The sequence below is a fragment of the Phyllostomus discolor genome, chromosome 9, assembly GCF_004126475.2.
Source record: "Phyllostomus discolor isolate MPI-MPIP mPhyDis1 chromosome 9, mPhyDis1.pri.v3, whole genome shotgun sequence".
In the NCBI taxonomy this organism is placed as follows: domain Eukaryota; kingdom Metazoa; phylum Chordata; class Mammalia; order Chiroptera; family Phyllostomidae; genus Phyllostomus; species Phyllostomus discolor.
The window spans coordinates 4,571,490-4,583,575 of NC_040911.2; the positions used below are offsets into that span (position 1 = coordinate 4,571,490).

Consider the following 12,086-nt stretch of genomic DNA (forward strand, 5'->3'; position numbering starts at 1 on the left):
AACATTTGAATCTTAGCACTCTCTCAGGAATAGTTTAAAATTGATCACTGTGACTTAATTCTCCAACGCATTTTGCAACAGCATGGATGGGCCTGCAGAAAATGATGCTAAGCTAGTCGGTGAAAGAATACACAGAACAGACTGACAGCTGCCAGAAAGGGGCGGGGGAAGGGATGAAAATGGTGAAGCAATTGGCCAGAGAACATTTATGCTCAATTCATGGACACAGACGACAAGGTGGGGATTGGCTTGGGGTGGGGAGGGGTGAGGGAGGGGAAGGGGAGAAAAATGGAACAATGGTAACAGCTTAAACAATAAAAAATAAAAAAACTGGGATTATTGTGACTATAAAAAAATAAGAAAAAATAATGTATCACCTTGACTTAATTTTCCAATGCACTCCCCCAAAATGAAACTTTCTTTAAAATGAGACTGGTTTGGGATTAGTAAGTAAAGAAGATTGAGAAACTACTTAAGATTGCTATCCCTTTTTTTTTTATCATGATCATTTTCCAGCTCCCTGCTGGACCCGGGCGTGGGCAGCAAGAGGGGAAGGCTGTTTTCTCCAGCTGCAGAAACCGTTCTGCGTGGAAGGCGGTCTGAGGACCTCCAGTCCGTGGACTCGCCGAGAAACCAGCCGGGCTGCATTGTCACGGCCATGCAAAGACGCCCAGCTGGTGGTGTTGGTCTCAGTGGCCAAAAGTTTGTGATGGCGCTATCTTACCCATCTGATTAAATTAGGCGTGATACACTTTTGATATTTTAAGGAGTGACAGGACATGAGATAATCTTACTCTAGGAGGTATGAACTATTGGATCCCATGGAATTCTGGGCCACTTGAGAAAGAAGGAACTTTCTGGCTCTTCTCCCGTAGCCCTCACCCTGCCGTGCAGGGTTCTGAGCACCGAGTAGGCACCAGGCGGCCTGTGAGTGGCTGACAAACAGCTACCCTCTCTTAGAAACGTCCTAATCCATTCAGTTCATATTAGTTAACTCTTTCAACATCCCTTTTTAGTGAAGGAAATCAAAGTCTACACTTTTAAAAGCCTTACCAACTCAGTGATTGTTTGTATCCACTATTCTGCCAGGCAAATTGTACTGCTTTTCTAGGTATTAGATTCTTCAAACGAGAAAAGAAATATTGCCTAACTCGGATTGTGGTGACATACCCAAATATGTTTATTTATGTGCTCCACTGGCAGGAAGGTATTGAACAAGGGAAAAACAAGGTTTCATGAACATGTGATATAAAAAGATTATATTGAATTATTTCTCTTATAATTAAGAAATGGTTCTGGAGACATTATTTTTTAGGTTTATCTCCAAAGCCAGTAACACTCTGGAATTGCCTTTGAAAGGATGCAAGTAAACGTTTCATTCAGTTGCCTGAACAATTATGTTCGGGGCTTTCATCACTTACATTCATCGCTCAATTATAATTTAATCTTGTAAGACCTTTTTAATCACATTGAAATACATAAACATTTTCTACCTGATGAGTATTAATCTTCCAAGGCCAATGAACAGTGTCATCGTCTTATTTGTGTGAGATACATAATGAATGAAATGAAACATTTTTATGTCCTGGAGAGGTTTTTTGGTACTTTCCCAACTCTCTCATTACATTTTCGTCTGGTTTATAGTGCAGGCCTTTATTTTATTTAAGTAAGCAAATGAAGAGTTATTGCTTCATGAATATGAAGAGGGTATTTAAATACTGTTTCACTCTTGTTAGAATTTCTTTTTAAGAAGCAATTGGTGCATGTAAAGGCATTTTCTTGAAGGGAAAAGAAAAACCTGCTACCTTGGAGACCTGGAAACCTTTGCTTATGACTGTAGAATCTGAGGAATTGGGGCAGTTTTCAAGTCATATAACTTGCCATCTAAAAAGCATCATTAATTCAATTTTCTCTGAAGGATGGACCCGACCTGGAGTGATTTATGAGCATTAACCTTCAGAGAAAAGCTTGGCTGTGCAATCACTTCTGAAACTAAGCCAAATTCTCCACTTACATGTATGTGCAAGTTGATGGAGTCTTTGAGTTCGTGATTTCTAGAAACATTTGGATTCTCTGTGGAGCCGTACTTACTGAGGCTGCTATTTCAACACCTGCCCCGCTTCCCCTGCTGCCTCTGAGTGCCCGTCTCCATGTGTCCCCTCCAGCTTTAGGCGGTCTGAGACCTGAGACAGTGGCCCAGCCGAGCACCTCGGACCCCTCCCAGTGGTGGCTCGGCTCCGCTCCTGGGACGCACCCTCAGAAGGCCAGGATTCGGCAACACGAACAGCATCAGCAGCACATGCTGCTTGAATTCTGCTTTCCAAATTTTTTTTGCACAAGATTGCTAGACGTAGGTGAAAGGGATTGAAGGATATTATTTAGCCATCTTTAGGAATAGCAAGGGAGTGTCTTCACAAACATTACAAATCTTATACATATTCAAAGTCACTCCTACAGATGGCTCGCCATCATAATAAGGAATGTTGTGTGGTACTTTCTGTGGGCCAGGTTTATTCTCAGAAGTTTATGAGACACACACACATAAATGCAGATACCGCATAGCAACCAAACAAATAGAACCGTTATATCCTCACTTCACAGGTAAAGGAAAACAAGCCATTCAGAGGTTAGATGACTCGCCCGAGGTTCCACAGTGAGTAAGGGGTGGAATTGGGGACCCAGAACACACACCGAATGATCTCCCTGGTGGTGGACAAGCACAGTGGTGTGAAAAAGCTCTTGGAATGTCCTGCGTGCAAATATAATTTAAATGACTTGTGAGCACTTTGCCTGTTTGAAACAAGTATAAGTAAAGAAGAACTACAGCTGTTACCCAGTAGAAAGTGACATCACGAGTATTACTTTTGGTTGCCAATCATTTGGCTGTCAATTGCAAATATGGACTGATAAGAGAAGTGCAGGATTCTGAAAAAAATGTAAATTTTTTTGGCAATTATTGAAGCCACTAGAAAAAATGTCATATTAGTTAGATCATTGCTACAGTGCTTTAAATTTAACTCAAATCTAGAAGACCAGGTCATTCCAACCTCCTATTAGTGCATCTAATTAATCCCGTAGTCATCGTAATAATCCTACTAATGTGCAAGCAGCTCCTTCTCCCCTGTGGAATGCCGAATGTTCTACATGAGCCTGAACTGTGTGTGTCACCATTCGGTGTTGAGAAAGCCCTTTAAACCACATCCTAGACAGAGAGAGAAAATGATGCACAGAGCGTTGAGAAAATAAAAAATGTGTTAAGAATAACATGAGATCATCTGTTGAACTACTTCTTTGTTTTTTACATTTAAAATGTTATGCAATTGAGGAATTTTAAAATCAAAACTACTATAATACTGGATACAGAAGTCTCTAGTCTTAAACTCGAAGCGAGTCACTGTTTTTTTGTGACGAGGGACCCTATTTCCCCAAGCGCCGCTATGCTCTCACAGGTAAAATCTCATGCATCTCCGGAAGTCCTGAAGAGATAAACAATATTCACCTCTTAAGATTGTAGCCAATAAACATCCCATCATTTGCCTTTCCAAGTCAGTAGTAAAGCTTATAATTTTTCCAGCTACATGTATAGTTTACTATTGCAGATTTTTTACGAAATTGCTTCTTAGCTGATCCCCGAAACTAGGTAGTATGGGTCCAGGACAGGACAGTAGACAGACAATCCTCTGTCAACAACAGAAGCTCCTTTACTATTGGCTCTGAATCCCACACCGAAAGACAGAGACGTTTCGGGAATGCTAGGATAAACACAAAAAGAAAAGTGGCATCCTTTCTGGTGGTTACTACGTTTTCCTGGGCCTACATTTGAATTTCTGATTGTCCAGCTGTATGTGGGGCTATGCAGAGGACATGGCTGCTCATTTCATTCTCTGTGCCTGCCATCCTTTTTGGGGTAACCACGGCAACAGGTCATACACAGGTAGATACACAGAGCTCAGGGTTCCCTCTTAGTCACCACAAGTAGCTTCTTTTCTCAGCAGCTGCATGGGGAATTAGGAAGATGAGATTCAGTCGCTGGGATGAGCTCTGGGGGCCGGGGTGGGGGCGGACACTGGGGTGGAGACACAGACGGACCCACACACACACACATGACGCGCATCAGAAGCTGTTCGGTTACCGAGGAAGGGGCCTTACCCGGGCCTTTTGCTCCATTTCTAGCATTAATCTTTCGTGTTGCTCAGCTATGGCCAGCGTCGCAGAATGGACCTTCTGATAGATCATCTCTCCTTCCCTTGTTTGAAAAGTGAACAGTCCTTCTCCTGTGTCACACATTCTGTGAGAACAGAGAGGGAAAGAGATGGGTCTGCATGGGTTCAAGTGCGTAACAGTTCTCCACGGGAAAGATGCCCTTGCCCTGGGGTACCCTCCTCCTCAACCGACGGGAGTTAGTGAAGCAGATTCATCCTCGACCAAACCCACCGACCGACCCACCAACCCACCAACGCACCAACACATCTTTAAATGGCACGTGGAACAGAACTAAGGGTGAAAATCCACGTACATTTGGATTTTTAGACGAAGTGTTCATGAGAGTGTAAAAGAACAGGTTAAAGTGTTTGGGGTTATTGCAGTGCATGAAGAATAAAAACACATAGTTATTTTTACAGGGTTTTCACATCTGTGATATCCCAGCGCTACCTCCTGTGACCTGGTAGCTCTTGAAAACAGAGGAACTTAAGGAAAATCTGCAATTATACACTCAGTGCAGTAGTGACCAATGAGGAGACTAAGGTTTTAGTTTATGGATGTGCACACATAGGCTGAAGCTTTTCTTTAAACTGAGTAATCCTTATGTAAAGCTTGCTATAGCCTAGGAAACCACCTGGCATAAAAGAGACTCTTTTATTTGGTTTGAACTTCGGCTCTGCTACTGACCAGCAGGGAGACCCTGGGCAAATTAACTAACTTGTTTACCTCCTTTCCACATCTCTAACATGAGAGCGAGAGTCCCCGTCTCATAGGGTCTGTATGACAGTTAAAACACTTGAGATGCAAAACATCTACAGTGTCGCTTAGCACGTATTAAATGCTCAAAAATGTTAGCTATTCCTATTTCACCACAGATAAATTATGGAGCTAATCTCATATCCACTATAGAGAAATGCTTGGCTTATTTATATTTTTTATCAGATGGACTATTATGCAACTATTTCTGTGTTATTTCTAAGAGCATATAATACATTAGAAATTCTTACTACAGAAATTCAAGAGGAAAATCAGAACACACATTTTTTTTCAATTATTTTTATTGGGATAAAACCAGTGACAATCTGTTAGGCAACAGGACTATAGCTACGTTTCATTAACAAAGAGTCATTCTACAGTGGAAAATATTTTAAAATAGTAGTTTAGGCCAGTTTTGAAAAATAATTGGAGGCCTTTGGAAAAACTCATTACCAATCCAATGTCACCACTCAGACATCAGACAGTTGCTGAATTGCTGTGTGGCTGGTTTTCAGGTCATAACATCTAAAGGTTCGCACAAAACGTTCACGCGACCAAACTGTGTCTTCCAGCACCAAGAAGATTTCAGGTTCTTCGCTATGATTCTCCAAGGAGTTTTCGGTGGCAAAGAAACGTCTCAAGAGGCTACAGACGATCCAGAGGCTCTGACTGTCATCCCTCAGGGCCGCATGGAGCCAGCACTTAGCTTCTGCAGAAGAGATCTTCATAAAACCCACCCAGCGTGAAATGGAAACTCTGGGGGGAAATGAGGAGTTTTCACAAAGTGAAACCAATGAGCATTCTCCGCGGTGGATTGGGAGGCGGGGGAAGGCAGCCCCGAGGCAGGGGCAGGAAAACCAGGGGGAAGCAGGGAGCACGTTTGGTCTGAGGTTGAGCTTTGTTCATTGTCATCTGAAAAATGCTGCCCGTGAGCCTGCAGAGATGACAGGATGGGGACACAAGTTGTCGCTTCAGACTCAGGCACCGACAGGCAGAGGTCTCACATCGGCGTCCGGGGATGCAGCTCTGCCCAGGGAAGGGGTCTGAGCGCCTCCAGAGGGGTTTCTTCCAGCCTCCAACATAAATGCGACGGTGAACTTCATCCTTTGATCAGGGACGAGGCAGTCAACAGGCCGCCTTAGGAAGCAAAGGCATTTCGGGCGGAGGGGTGCTTTCTTCAAGGCAGGTGCCTCCCTAACGCCAGGCTGAGGGCAGAACCCTTCCAAAAGCAAGACAGAGTAAATTGGAATGTGAGCTGAAATTGGGGGAAAAAAAAGAAAAGAAAAATCCTTCAGTCAGATTGGTTCATCTTTGTGACTTTTGTCAGCAGCGTTGACATAAACCATTTAGGTTTCCTGTTTCCTGTTTGAAACGTGTTCTTTGGTGAGGAGCAGACATGGAGACTTTTTTCTTGTGCGTCTGAACAGCTTACTGGTCGCCAGACAGCACTAGAGCAGATCACGGAGGCACAGGCGACCGGATTCTGACGGCTGTCGCCTGGGTGTGCAGCGTGCGGCCCGAGGACCTGCGCCTCCCGCGGCCCCAGCCACCTGTCCAGACGCGGACACGGGGTCCTGCCTTTGCCAGCATCCCCGGCGATTCCTGCGCACGCTCCAGCGTGCGGGGCGCCGACCTGGGGAGCCCTTGCCCCCCACTCGCTGCTTCGCTGAAGGGGTCTGAGCAGTGAGGCTTCGGACCCTAACGACAACAAATTAGAAACCACAGCTGAAGACCTTGTTGTGAAACCGAGGGCTAGAAAAAGAGAAACAGGACAAAAAGAACAACAACAAAAACAAAAAAAAAACTAGAAGAATCCTCTCCTTACCTTGGGACATCCAGGACAGAGAGGCACTTGTCACCTCTGACTGTGTGAACAGGGGCACGCGTTACCAACAGGCACAGCCTTCAGTTGCGTTTATTTACAGAAATAAGGGAAAACCTGGACGACGTATGTTCGTCCGTCCTGACTCCAAGCTAGAGTGCTATGGAAATTTATAGGCAATTACAGAAATGTCATCTACCTTTATATTTCAGGAGGCACTTGCACAAAATGACTCCATTTCCCTACCTAAAATTAAAATGTTAAAAAAGATCATCTATAAAGTCCCTTTCGGCTTTAAGGCTTAGAGCTTCTGAAAAAATCTAAGAAGCAGGTGGGGCCAACACACTTATTTCTAGCCTTCCTTCCTTCCTTCCTCTTTCTTTTTCTTTCTTTCTTTCTTTCTTTCTTTCTTTCTTTCTTTCTTTCTTTCTTTCTTTCTTTCTTTCTTTCTTTCTTTCTTTCTTTCTTTCTTTCTTTCTTTCTCTCTCTCTCTCTCTCTCTCTTTCTTTCTTCTTTTTTTGTTTTGACTTTGTAATATAAGGGACATCAAAAGACGAAGGGCACAGCCTTCCACCACGATGTCACGGCCGATCACGTCCCCTGAGCACGTGTTTCTCTCGTGCTGCAGGCGGGGCCTGGTCTTGAGCACAGGGGTGCAAAGCAGGGACAGCAGACCTGGTTCACCGCCTCTGAGCCTCCCAGCAGCGGGGCAGGTTAGCGTTGTTCGGAGACTGGCGCGCTTGCGGCGGTCAGTGTCCCAGGGAGAAGCGCAGGACCGAGAGGAAGGCGGTGGCGCCTGAGCTGAGCAAAGGGTGCCACCCACTGACCCCTCCCCTATAAAACAGGGGCAGCGGGACTGGGTCTCTGGGTCGTTCTCTGAAACAGACGATGTGGGGTGTGTGACCGCGGCGTGGGGAGGGCTCATGCGGCAGGCCTGGGCTGCTCCAACCTGCACCCGTCTTGGCAAGGTTCCTTGGCTGGCTGATAGACGGGGACCTCCGAGCCTCTGGAATATTCAGCCTGATGAGTGAAGTTCTCCGGGGGCCTGAGGCCTTGAGCTGAGCTGCCCCCGTGGGACCGGGTACAGGGAAAGCCTGGTTTGCTCTGCGGGAGGCCGAGGCCCATCGTGAGGGCGTGGCCTGCCCGGTGGACTGACCTTCCACAGAGCCCTGGGCCCCGAGGCTTGGTGGACCGCCCTCCCCATGGGTTGCCACGCAACACTGCCGGGAGATCGGAGTGTCCCCATGTGACTGCACTGGCGCACAGGGTGGGGGGCCCTGGGAGCTTGGTCTGGCCTTTCCTGGTGGGCTTCCCTGAGCCTTTCCCTGGGCGGTTTCACGCTGCCCCTTTCACTGTCATAAACCACAGCTGCGAGTAAAGTCACATTTCTCCGAGTCTTTTTGGAGAATCATTGAGTCTAAAGGTGGTCTTGGGGAGCCCTCCCCCTAAGACAGCCGCTTGTGATAGGTTGTCAATATATTTTTAAATAAGAATCTAAAACATCCTAGCCCTGGCTGGCATAGCTCAGTGGACTGAGAGCAGGCTGCGAACCAAAGTGTCGCAGGTTCGATTCCCAGTCAGGGTACATGCCTGGGTTGCAGGCCATGACCCCCAGCAACTGCACATTGATGTTTCTCTCTCTCTCTTTCTCCCTCCCTTCCCTCTCTAATAAATAAATAAAGAAAGAAATAAAATCTTTAAAAACAGAATCTAAAATATCCTAATCTTTCCCCTAAATGGCTATTTTTTCCCCCAAATTCCATTCCTCTGGGGATCTTAAAGGCGTATGCCCTCTTTCCTTACTCCACCCCACCGACGGCTCACTTCCAGGGTCACGGGAAGGACAAGCCCCGGCAGTCCTGTCTCTGTTATGTTGTAACACAGAGGGCGCAGTGGCGTACCCCGTGAATGTACTGTACCAGGCGAAGGAAACTGAACTGTAAGTGGGGTGCTTCCCCGCGCACGCTGCCCGCTGTCGCCTTCGAGGGGAGGACGAGTCCTGACCCGGGATCCCCGGAGGCCATCCCTCCACCCCCTGACCAGCTCCCACCAGCGCCCGCTGTGCCTGCTCCGCCCTCCCCCCACCCTCCCCGAGACCCTCCCCCCCAGCCCCTTAGGAAGGGGCGGCGTCCAAATGCCAGTTTTTCTTCCCGGTGACGCGCAGAAGAAATTGACCAAGTCAAACGTTAAAGAAACACTTTCCTCTTTAAAAAGTAAAAGCGGATACATCAGAATCATTCCCCGTGGGCGTCTAGATACACTCTCGCGCCAGACGAATCTGCAGACCTTCCGCGATCTTGCCCATCTCCGCAGCTGGCGATGTCCTTCTCGCCGAGCGGTTTGTGGTTTTGTGCGTCTGTTTAACGACCAAATATTTATCCTGCACGCACACAGACATCTTAAACTCTCAGCAGCGGAGTGGAACGGGGGCACTCTCCTGAACCCCACTGGTATTTCGATTCAGTATTTAAAATTTAATGTTTAATTATAGAAAGTAATGAAATTCTTAAAAGCACAGCTTTTCTGCGGCGCAGTTAAAACCAATTAACACTTTTATGCTGTTAACAGTTTAATCTTTATTGTCATGTAACAATGCTGGCAGTTTACTATTTTTAAAGCAGCCGCGAAGAGGCTGCGGTTTCTCCCTAAGAGCTCCGGTGAGTCAGACCTCGGTCCGTGCTACCAACTGCAAGGAAAAGGTGGAACAGCATAGAAACTTCTTTTTTTCGCCACGACCTTTTCTTCTTTCTTTCCTTTTGATTCGAACCGACCTCAGCCAGCACCCTGACTCACCTGCCTCCTGCCTCCTTCTCCCCAGCACATCCCCTCCCTTCATCATGAAGCCCTCAGGACAGGGAGGTTCTGATCGGTGTCGGATAATCTCCGGAACAAAGCCTCAGGCCTGCTGACCCCAGAGTGTTCTCAAACCAGAGATAACATCGAGGCCTCAGCTGTGTTTTACCTCCAGACCCAGGAAAGCAGCAAAACCAGATGAGGTGAGGCCCTGGCTGATGTCGCGGTCAGGACCAGCTGCAAGGATCAACCACCCCTCCCCTAGCACCCACCAGAGACCCTGGCCCTGACCATGACCCTGACTCCCTTAGTCACCATAGTGATTCCCTCCCCACCACGCCCCCCCCCCCCCCCCCCCCCCCCCATATCCCATCTCTTGGAAGCCAGGGAAGCCAGGGTAGCCCACCTGTCTCTGGGGGTGGGCTACTTCCTGGAAATACACCCTTCCTTTCTCTGCGGCCAGCGCCTGCTCCTTTCTCACTGGGCTTTGAGATGCACGCGGGCAAACGGACCCCTTTAGTCCGTAACAGAAGCAACGGTATAGAAAGTCCAGCAATATGAGAGTCCAGAAGTATGAGAGTTAAGTATGTGATTAAAGTAGGATCTTGAATCTCTGAGCGGAAGCTGGGCTCTTCAGTACCTGGTCGGCATTGATTTTGTGGTGTCTGAGAGCAAAACAATAAAGTAAAATAAAATGTAAAAGAGGAAACTTTTTTTTTCTTTGGATGAACGATCCCATGGTGTGAGTGTCTTCTTCTGAATGGAGTGCACCAGTCAACAGGAAAACGGAGAACTGATGGGTTCTCAGGTTCCCAGCGGAGGGCCCCTCATCCCCTCTTACAGTCGCGAGCGGGTCCTAGGAAAGAGCTACACTGTGGACGCAAACCTCTTCTCTGGGGAAAAGCTAATAACAAACCAAGTCAAGCGAAGGCTTACCTTCTATCGCTTAGAAACTCTACGTCTCTTTCAAAGTGAATGTGGCTGCCAGGATATGGCTGGACACTTTTTATAGTTTAACATGCAAGTTATTAATATTTAGTCACTGAACTAGAAAAGGAGAATTATGCTTCTCTTCACCATGTTGAGGGAAACCTGAAAATGAGATCATTATATTCCCTTAGAGCAAAGGAGCATGTAATCAGGGTTTAAAAATTACATTTTCATTCTCTATTTGCATTAAATATAGTTAATTAAGGTATTTTTTATTATGTAAAATGTACTTTCAGTGTCTCAGTCACTAGAGAAGAAAGTGATTAAATTACAGTCAAAAGAGAAAAGAAACTTAAGGCTATACTTGATTTTACCTTAATTAAGGCTTGCCTGTTTTTCTTAAGTTGTAGACATTCATTCATTAACTTTTTTGGACACCTATCCTGTTGCAGGCACCGTATTCGTTTCTGGATAGTATTTCTAAAGATCATTTAAAATATACATATGTAAATGAACATTAATTTATGAATAGCCTGTGCTCTTATTATATATATATCTTTTCTTTAAAATTAATTATAATTAACTTCTAAAAATTATAAATTATATTTACTTATAAAATTATTATAAGTTAATTTTACTTCTATAAAATTAATTAAATGAGTAGATGGTTATATGAAGCATGTCACAACATAGCACATTCTGGAGGTTAAGAGCTATTGAGTTGTTTATCCATCCTGTGTAGAAATTCCCTCCAGAGGTTCTTGGTGGACAGGTGACTCCGAGCGTAACTTGCCGTCTTCTGCCGCCATCACCACACCCCGTCCCCCCCACACCCCGCCCCCCAGCACGCCGCAGCACAAATCACTCCGAGGCGCCGAGGGTGACCGCTCACTGTGTTACCGGAGATGTGGGCGTATATTTAAGCTACAGCTTTTTCATTTGTTTTGAAGCAGAAACTAAAACTCAGTGCCACGATGACAAAATCAACCTACTTCGATTTGAGAAATTAAAGGATTTCAAATTAAGTGGCCTAGGTTATTTTTTTTATGATAGCAAGGGTTATTATCCCAGGTGAGTAAATTTTAAACCTTAATTTTAAAACTTTATTGAACACTTTAAATTGTATTCCTTAAAATAATATAAAGTGATACTACGACAAACATCATGTGGACCACCTTAAAGCAGAAGCTAAGAAATGGGACCAATATTTCCCCATCATAAATAAAAGTATCATTTTATATTATCCCTTGATATTATGTTATATAATATATTATTACATAGTAATTATTATATAAATCATCACAATAAATATTAAATAAATTATATAAAATAAATAGTATAATATAACATTATGATAATATATAACATAATATATTTATATATTTTATATAATAAAATATATAATATAATATGTATTATATATTATATTGAGGGATTTATATTATCAAGGGATAATATAAAATCAGTATCTTTGACCTTCCTAGGTATAAAATTTTAGTGCTCATTGAGGTTCACACCGATGTATTCCAGCCTAAAATGAACCAGTCAGCTCTGTTTCCCCTGCTTCATCGCGTATAAACCC

At 44.9% G+C, this 12,086-nt stretch overlaps 1 protein-coding gene across 1 annotated transcript in view; it reads right to left on the reverse strand.

The window, feature by feature from the left end:
• The window catches only part of DOK6 (docking protein 6), a 248,658-nt gene that overhangs the window by 54,676 nt on the left and 181,896 nt on the right, over positions 1-12,086 (reverse strand). The window contains exon 6 of the mRNA XM_028524496.2: positions 4,150-4,288. Within this exon, the coding sequence (XP_028380297.1) occupies positions 4,150-4,288 (139 nt within the window). The remainder of the gene's footprint in view (positions 1-4,149; positions 4,289-12,086) is intronic.